We start from the raw sequence: 9616 nt of genomic DNA, 5'->3' as shown, positions 1-9616 counted from the left end.
TACTTTATAATAGCTAGGTACAGGTACATATATTGTAGAGCTACCAGTTACACAGAAATTTAGCAGACATGAAAAGGAGAAGATATTCCCATTTACCTCAGTGTAAAAGTTTTGGAAAAGCACACACAGCTTAAAACTAGATTATTTTTAAGTGGAAATATTAAGCAGGTAAGGCTTAAGTTTGCAATACATTCTAAGTGCATTATTCTAATTTATTGCATTATGGGAAGTGCATTACAGTAAACTGTGTTGATTGTAGGGGGGGATTGTGTCCTTGCTTTTAAAGTGGGCATGAAACAGAATAGAGACAGCTCTGTGAGTGCCAAATGATCAAAACTGCACATGTGACAATATAAACCATGTTTTTTTTCCACATATTCTAGAGTGAATCATGAAAAAAAAAAAGTAATATTTAAAGAAAATTTAACCTGTAACACTTTTATTTTCAGAGAACAGTGGTAGAAACTCTGACCTTGAACATGTCAGACTGGTTGTAGAGATTGTGGCTTTGCTCTGGAGCTGTTTATCTTGCAGGCATTGCAGGTGTGGGCAGCTTCACTGCCTCCCTGACCCCTCCAGCTCTGCTGCTGAGCTGCATCAGATCATCCCACAAAACTGAACTAAACTGGGTTAATGCATTGCTTCTCCACCCTGTATTTTACTGCAGATTTCCCTTGTATATTTGTTAATAGTCATATAGGCCATGGCACATTTCTTTCCTTCATTCCTCACATTTTCCTTGAAGATCCCTCTGTTTCTGCACATGAAGTGCAAATAAAATATAGATTAATGTATACCTTTTATGCATTTACAGTGAGCACTTGCTAAGCTTGGAATTGGCAGCTTCAAAGCTGGAAATAAAAAGTCTTCAGTCCCTGTGTCCTCCATCCTTCAGTGTGAGAGCAGCAACCTGCAGATATTTTAAACCCTGCAAAATTCTTGTGTCTTTCAGGACCTAGATTTCTCATCACATCCACGGGAGCCTTGTATATTTTAGACGTACAGAATGAAGATGGACTGTACAACTACCGATGTATCACAAGGCACAGATACACTGGAGAAACACGACAAAGCAACAGTGCAAGACTTTTTGTATCAGGTGCTCCTTTTCTGCCTCTTGCTCAATGAAATGCTGCATGTGTCTCTGTCTAGTGTGCTCGGCTGGCAAGGCACGTTCTTGTGTGGTTTCTATCAAATGGAACTGGGGAGCTGCTGAAAAATAAGATGGGCCATTTTAAAATCCTTATTTTTTTTAAAAATCTGGTTTTCACACCTTAGTTGTTATTTCCTGAAGGGATGTAGGGTACCCCTGCACTCAGCATGGTGATTTTTGGCAGGTTTAGAGTGCTTTATACAGGGACTGTGGATGGGATTAATCCCTCCAGAAGTGTACTTGTGCAAGGAAATTAAATCACCTCAACTTCCCTGTGTAACCAAAGAGGGGGAACACTTTTAGGGGTGGTGTGGCTGTCCTGCTTTGGGGTGATCTGAACTGCCCCATGGTGGCTGCTCCTCTCTGTTGACCTCAGCAGGAGCTCAGGACATTGCACTCAGCTGCAGATATTTCCACCTCGGGATTCTCAGGTTATCTGAGATGCATTTCAGCCCTCCTTTTCATTCATCCCATTCCCACCCTGGGGAAAACAGCTTGTCCCCTGCTTCCAGGAGGGATGTCCAGAAGGAGAACTGACCAGTGCCAGTGCACCCAGGGGTGCTGCAGGCAGACAGCAGGGCTGGGTGGCAGCTCAGGGCTGAGTCCCAGGGCAATTTGTGCAGCAGGTGGGAAAACCAGAGGTGGATGGGCTATTTCAACTTCTCCTTGTAGTTTTAAATTAACAAATTAACTCCTGATTGCTGTGTGTGTGATGGGCAGTTGGGTTCCTCACAGTCACCACACACTCAGGAATCTCAGAGCTGCTGCAATACAGATTTTTTTTTTTCTTTTTTTTTTTGGTGTGAGGCAGTGCCAGTTTTGGGTGAGGTGAAGGAGGAGCTGATCCCAAGATCCCAAACCTGGGTCTGGATCTTGCTCTCAAACATTTCTGTGTAGGATTAGCACTTCTGCACCTTCCCCTCCTGCCCCTCATTTGCTGCTTGTCCATACCTGCTCCCTTTGTTTATCCAGAGTGGTTTTCCTCCATCCACAGAGCTCCCTGAGGCTGCATCCCAGACCTTCTCCTTCTCCTATACCCTTACATTGCATAAATCATCCCCCCATCCCACTGAAAACCCCACACTGCTTTTCCTCCTTTTCCCTGTTCCTAAGTTTCCTTAAAGCTCAGTCAGGATTTGGTGACTTTCCCAATCTCACAATCAGTGAGGTCATTCCCCCTTTTAACCCTTTCCTCTCCTCTTTTGGTCCTTCTGTCTGAATAAAACTCTGGTGGTCAGCTCTCAGCTCTCCACCCCTCTGAGAGCCCTAAGGGACACAGAGGTGAGCACAAAATGGACATTGTTGAAGAATTTTGGAGCCCTCTGAACACACAGGCCAGTACTTATATATAGTAATGATTTAAAAAAAAAAAATAGTGGGATTGTTCAGGTTAGAATCACTTACCAGTCAGTTCCAGGAGTTTCTCCTTTTAGGTGTCCCCTGTGGGTGGAACTCTTGCCTCTGCTTTTCCCAACCAGATGAAGAAGTTCTCCTGCACAATAATCTGCCTGCTGTGGTCTTGTGAGAACAGGCAGGATTCTACCCTTCCAGCTGGCTCCATAATATGGTCTGCTTCCGTGTGAAATCATGTTAAGGCTGAGCCAGTGGGAACATAAATAAAATCAGACTTGTATCTTGGTTACCACAAGAAAAATTCTGGTTATCTCACTGAACAAAAGGGGAGAAATGAAAGCTCTGTCTTGTTTGAAATTTATGGCAAACACCCTAAACGATGTTCTCTGGAGTTGCCTTTTCTGTTCTCCTCCACAGACCAAAGTGGAATAGCAAATTTTACCTGTGTGCAATAACTGGCATTTTTAATTCAACAGAGTTAATTATTCTTGATCAGGGTTAGAGTGGGCTCTGATTTCCAGTCCTCTTAATCTACTGAGCAAGTGCAGCAATCAGGGGCAGAGTCTCTAACAGGTTTTCCGCTTTTTTACTGGAATTTATATTTTCAAAGAGTGATTTCTTTAAGAACTGGGATCAGAGCAGCCATGAACATAGTTCTGAAAAGTCTACTTGCATGAGACCTACATTTTTACCTGCTTTTTCCACCCATATTTGTGCTTCACTTGTTTGGGGATGAAATCGTTTGTGGTGGATATTTCTCATGTTTCCTGGTCACATTTAACATGAGTTAAGCTTCATTATTGTTTTGAAACAGTGATAATGGTAACATGCAGATAACAGCAAATAAAATTTAAAAATAGCAAAAATAGTGAAAAATTAATATGCCTGTGGCCAAAATGAAGTTCCAAATTTCATTTGGAGTAAGAGCATCTCCTTGAAATCACATGGCCTTTCTAAATAAAACTAAACCCAAAGCCATTAACATGCAACAGAATCTACTTCTAATTCTCATTGTAGTGTCCCTTTCCAACAGTAATTTTGTCCTGCCATGAATCCCATCTCCCAAAATCATTACTCTTTTAACTTCCACACTCTGAAAAATCCTTATGATTTTTAAAGTACAACAATTTTCTTCTTCTTTCCTTCAAAGAAGATCCAAAGTAAAATATTTTAAAACAGAATTTTGCCTCAGTTTTTCACCATTGTCCTTGCTGGAAGTCATTTGGAGATGACTGTTAAAGCATAGTAAAATAATGATTCAAAAAAGGCTAAACACATTGCAACTGGGTTATGTTGTTATTTTTTGCTTCATTTCAGGTGATTGCAAACAAACCCAGAGATTACTTATGTGCTTTCTTTGTTTTTTGGCTGTTTGTTTTTGGTTTTGTTTTTCTTTTTTGTTGCCATTGTTGTTTTGGTTTTGTTTTGGTTTGGGTTTTTTCCCCCCTTAACTGGAAATATGAACTGTAGGAGTTCTTAATAGGAGTCTGTTTCACAGACAACCCAAAGAAATGCTTTTACTGTCCATTTAAATATGTAAGTACAGAGTGGAAGAAAGCAGGTCACTGGAATCATATCTTGTGCATCCCTGAATTTGTATTTGTAAAATATATATATAAGAACAGGGTGAAATTTCCTTCATTATGTAGGCAAATCTCAGTTTAGCTGTCCTGCAACTGGGACTCCAGTCTGTGCTGCTGGCAAGGCTCAAGTTGAGAATGAAAAAAGGGAACTGACCCTGGGATAGAAAATCCAGGGTGTCTGCTGTGCTGCTTGAGTAGGAATGCACAGACAATACCTCTGAAAGTTAGGCTTTTTTATTATTTAAATATTTAATTATTACTTGCAACTGAAGAAATTGATTTCATGCAGATGTAACCTTCTTAAGAGCCAGAAGCTGTAATTTCTTGCCTGCTTGTGGCTTTATTTCAGTTAATTCACAAAGGAATCTGTGCCTGGTAACAGGGATGCCTGATGACCCAAAAGGCGAGAGAGGAGCTGGCTGATCAATTAGTCAAATTGACATTGGCCTTCCCAACAGCACCCTGGCAGACTGTGCTTTCACTGAGCCAGACATAAACAGCATGGGAAGCTCAGAAATTTGTCCCATCCTGGTGCCAAATATGGACCTCAAGGCCACTGATTCATCCAAAATCACTCATTTAACCACTGCTGACGCCTTCCTAATGAGACACTCTGCAAGCTGAATGTGGCTTTGCCCTCAGTGGTCCAGTGTTTTCCTGGCACCTAGAAAGCAGAATATATAAGTATAATATATAACTATAATATATAACTATAACCTTTCACTGGACTTGGCATTTTGGAGGTTTTATCTAGATACAGTCACAAAAAAAAACCCCAAAAACTCTTCAGTCTATTTTAAAAATTATCATGTTTTTGGTTGCTGGATTGATAGTTTAACCTGAATAGCCTTGCTCTCCTGGGTGCCCTCCCAGGTGTGGCTGCAATTCATAAAGATATATCTAAACTCATTTTAAACCAGCTAGCTCAGGTACTGGTGACTTTTGGAATAGCTTGAATTCAGCATGAACTGCTCCTTTAATCTCTCCAGCTCCTTACAGGAACCTGCTGCAGCTGCCATGTGAGCAGATGCTGAGTTTGCTAGGTTAAAATTCCTCTTGAAAATGCCAGAATTGTGGCAATCACACCTACATCCAGTCAGCTGTGATTAGATATACCCAAAAAAGAGGTCAGTGTGTCAGGTAGGAGCTGGGCAGCACGTGGAGTTTCTTTGTGAGACAGAAATCTTAGCAAAGTGTGTGCACGTGATGAGAAAATCCTTTGATGAATATTTTTTCAGTATTTTTCTTGCAATAGCTCCAGGACGGGCTGCACAAAAACTTTAAATCGTGTCAGCCTCTGTCCCCGAAATTTTCAAAGTTGAAATTACAAACTGAGCACTATTTTCTGATGGGTACATGCACCTCTGGTGAGGGCAATCCTGCCAGACATCTGTGAGATACATAAATCCAAGCCAGGTGCTGCACAAGTGAGGGCTGCAGTTGTCAGCAAATTGAGCACAGAAAGATGCACTATTAAGCTGTAAGTTGGTCTTGTCACATTAAGTTCTTTTCCCACAGAAGAAGAAAAGGCTTGTCTGTCATTTTGACTGCAGATAGAAATCCCTGTGCCTTTGCCCATTTGTCTCCTGACAAGGGAATAAATTGCTCCTTTAATTCAAAGCCTTCAGACCACCGAGAAGAAGGGACAATGTGTTGGCTTCAATCTAGTCGAGAAGTGGCAATAATTGCTAAGGCAACACATTTCTGGCTCCCTGTGCCTCTCACAGGGAACATGAAGGATGACCAGAAAAACGTTTGCCACCTGGAAAAAATCCAGTGAGAGGATTTCCAAGCAGGGATGAGTTGCTTCAGCAGCATGTGCTGCTGGATCCCAGCCACGACTCAGACTCGCGGCTGGGTCTGAGAAGCAAATTGTAGTGCCCAAAACACTGGGCTGGTGTAGCAATGTATCTGAACAGTCTAGACCATAATCTGTGTCAAGTGCACCAGCCAAACTATATTTAGCTGTTTTTCTACATGTTTTAGTTTAGACCATTGCTTATAACAAGTGCACTGGATAAGCCATTTTTAAGTGTTTTTCTGCAGTCTGTCAAAAGTCCTGGAACTCTTCAAGGCTACTAAAACATAAATTGTGCTAAATTGAAAGAGAAGAAGCTGAAAAACAGAATACCAAAATTAGAAAACCCAAGATAAAGTTGGGCAGTGACGCTGTAGACTACAACCAATCATCTTACCAGCAAAGCTTGTGCAAAGCACATGAACAAGATAGAAACACCAATCAAAAAATGCGTGATTTCGTAAAATGCAATTTTAAAATGTATAAGTAAAGTTAAAAGCAAACAATAAATCGGCTTCTGCGCAATCATATTAATTTGCTGTTCTGAAGTCCTTTGTTCTTGCAGGCTGGCGAAAAATGTAGAAGAAAAAATACTGATGTATTGCTTAGTGTTAACTTTAACTTTTAACTTGGAGTCAGCTTTTAGACTCTGGTTGAAAAGAGTTTCCCTGCTGTCCTGGTTTGGAGGACAGGTGTCTGCTAAGAAAGGCAGGAGCCTCTCTTTGAAATGGAGAATGTAAACCCCCTCCCTCCAAATTATTATAATTTTGAAATCAAGGGGCTCTCAGGCAAAGATATGGGAATTAGGAATAACAGTTCTTTTCTAGGGAAATTAAAATAGAAATACAGTACTACGAAGAACAAACCCCAAACCCTGACACAGTCAGAGTACAACCTGACACCCGTCAGGCAGGGTGTTGGCAGCAGTCCCATCCCATGGTGGCTGCATCCTCCTGCAGTGACAGATGTGGCTCAGCTGGAGCAGTGCTCCTGTACAAGGTGCAGTTTCCCTCCGGAGCTCCAGTGATGATGTGGACTCCTCTGGAGTCTAGGGAAAAAAAGGCTACTTTGTGTCCCAGAATCTCAGTTTTTATCTTGGTAGGAAATGCTTGGCTCTTCCCCCTGGCTGGAGCAACTCCCAATGGGATGCAGTAATTTTATCAGTGCCACAGTGGGACTCAATGGCCATGAGCAGAAAATGACTGGCTGGAGGAAGGATGGGTTGTGAAAAGATAAAGAACAATGCCCTGCCTGGTTTCAATGGATGGCCCATTAGCAGAATATCTGCCAGGGAGATCAGGATCACTGCCCCCACCCTGAACAGATGGTGATAGAATAGATACCTTTTATCACACTCTGTATTGTAACCCAAGACACCTGCGTTCCCTCTTCCAGACCCAGCGAATTCAGCTCCATCTATCCTAGATGGGTTTGACCACCGCAAAGCCATGGCAGGACAGCGAGTGGAGCTGCCTTGCAAAGCATCAGGGCACCCGGCACCAAAGTACCGCTGGCTGAAGGACAACGTGCCCTGGGAGCCCGACAGCCGCTTCCGGCAGACGGTGACGGGGCTGCTCATCGAGAACACGCGGCCCTCGGACTCGGGCAGCTACGTCTGCGAGGTGTGGAACAACTACGGCACCGCCGAGATGGTCGGGCGCCTCCACGTCAAACGTAGGTCCTGGGTTGGGGCTGGAACCCTGGGAACGGGGAGTTCTGCGCGACAGAGTTTTGCACTGCTTAATCAGTGGTTTGTTTGAGTTTCTTCTGCCTTCACTCAGAGCTAGGGTTAGCAAATGCATGATGGAAATGGATTTTATCGTGTTTGGGCTTGGTTGTTTATTAAGTCTTATCAAAAAGTACAGAGCATTTAACAGCACTTCCAGCTACCTGCTAGAAGCGAGGAAAATGGAGAAAGATCCAGTTGCTACAAGGTCTCTTAAAGCTAAACAGTTCCATAGAGAATTAACTCCTATATTATTTACATTTTTAACCCAATAACTAAATTCCCATGACCCTCAGTGTGACACTGATTGACCAACCAGAAACTACTGCCTGAAACTATGAAGAAGGAAGAAGAAGGAAGATAAGCCCTGAAAAAGAACCACCCAAAATCTTCCATCATGTCCCATACCTATTACTATACTGTAGAAACCTCTAATACCAAACCCTTCACCATGTGCAAGCACACCCTCCTATTTAACTACACACCCATGATTTTAACTCCATCACTCAAATTTGGAAGCCTTCTCCAAGGCCTCAGGTCAAAAGCAGTGTTCTCCAAGCACAGAAAACTCAAAACCCCAGGGTTCTGGGGTCCAACAGTTCTAAACTTTCTCTGCTGTCAGGCAGTGACCCCCCCCCAAAAGGAGCACTGCTTTGACCTTGGAGAAGGCTTCCAAAATTGAGTAATAGAACTAGAATCACTGGTGTGTAGTTTGAATAGAAGTGTGTATTGTCACACAGTGAAGGGTTTGGAATTTGGGTTTTTAGAATATAGCAATATATAGAGGGCAAGATGGAGGTTTTAGGGCAGAAGTTTTCTTTCTTCCTGACCCTTTCTTCTTGGGTTTTGGCTAATACTTTTTAATTGGATAGAAAATGCTGCGCTGCGGGTCACAGGTGTTTGGTCATTGAGTCAAAAGTAAAAATAATTCATGTGTTAGTTTTTAATTAGAATGTTGGGCTTTAAAAGACCTTGTAATGAGCAAGATACATCACCATTTTGAAGAAACTTGTTAGCTAGAAGTGCTGTAGCACTCACTGTAATAAGAATTAATAAACAACTCCATCCAAACACAAAATTCCGTCTCTCATGCTTTTAATCCCCACTCTGACTAAAGAAAAAAAAGAAGATAAAAAGTAATAAGTTGGTGTTACCAGGGAGAGGGGAATGTTTGAACAAGTCCCTGTCTTTCACAGGTTTATGGCAGTGGACAGCAGCTTTTATTGAGGCAGTCATTGTTATTAATAGATGTAGGGGTTTGGGTAAGTCCCTGTGTTTTGCCCAGGTCTGTGGCAGCAGGCAGTACCATTATTGAGGTGACCCCAAAACCCACTCTCATTCACAAGTTTTTTAATTATGGCTGATTTGGTCTATTATAGAATCAATTTTTTATTTAACAGACATAAAATTAACAGACATAGGACTTAAAACAGACTATATACTACACAGGAATAAGGATAAATAAATAAAGAAATAAATAAATACAGTACGAGGCTAAAGGTACCATTAATTTTACAGCTAGTAAAAAATAAAATTAACTTAGGACATTTCTTACCAACTAATTTGTGATAGAGCATGCATCAAAATGCTTACAGTAGTTTCACGAATACAAGCCGCACGGATTATAAGCCGCACCCCCGGTGCCTCGACAATGTTGCTGTCTTTGTCAATAGATAAGCCGCACCCCGAATATTAGCCGCACTTTCGTTCGTAGCGAGAATCCGTGCGCAGCTTTCACAAATTGGCCAATTAGTAACAGGATCGCGGCATAGCGGGCTTTACTGGCTCGGGGCGGGGCCAGGCAGGCTCGGCCCGCTCATGGTTGCCGACGGGGCCGGGTGGCCCAGCTCAGCGCCACGGCTCGGCGGGGCTGGCCGGGTGGTACTGCCGCCGCCGCCGGGCTCGCTGGCCCCCCTCTCCCGTCAGCACCGCCCCGCTGCCGCGTTCCCTAGCCCAGCCGGCGGGCTCGCCGGCCGCGGTGTGCCGCGTTCCCTAGCCCCGCC

At 42.9% G+C, this 9616-nt stretch overlaps 1 protein-coding gene across 1 annotated transcript in view; it reads left to right on the top strand.

Annotated features, from left to right (window-relative positions):
- Positions 1-291: 291 nt before the first annotated feature.
- Positions 292-9616, top strand: part of LOC116992297 (Down syndrome cell adhesion molecule homolog) — an 82945-nt gene continuing 73620 nt past the window's right edge. Inside the window, exons 1-3 of the mRNA XM_033051752.1 lie at positions 292-315; positions 907-1099; positions 7283-7561. Of these exons, the coding sequence (XP_032907643.1) occupies positions 292-315; positions 907-1099; positions 7283-7561 (496 nt within the window). The remainder of the gene's footprint in view (positions 316-906; positions 1100-7282; positions 7562-9616) is intronic.

This window comes from Catharus ustulatus, chromosome 2 (genome assembly GCF_009819885.2).
Source record: "Catharus ustulatus isolate bCatUst1 chromosome 2, bCatUst1.pri.v2, whole genome shotgun sequence".
NCBI classification, from domain to species: Eukaryota; Metazoa; Chordata; class Aves; order Passeriformes; family Turdidae; genus Catharus; species Catharus ustulatus.
This window is presented reverse-complemented; position numbering and strand designations above follow the sequence as displayed.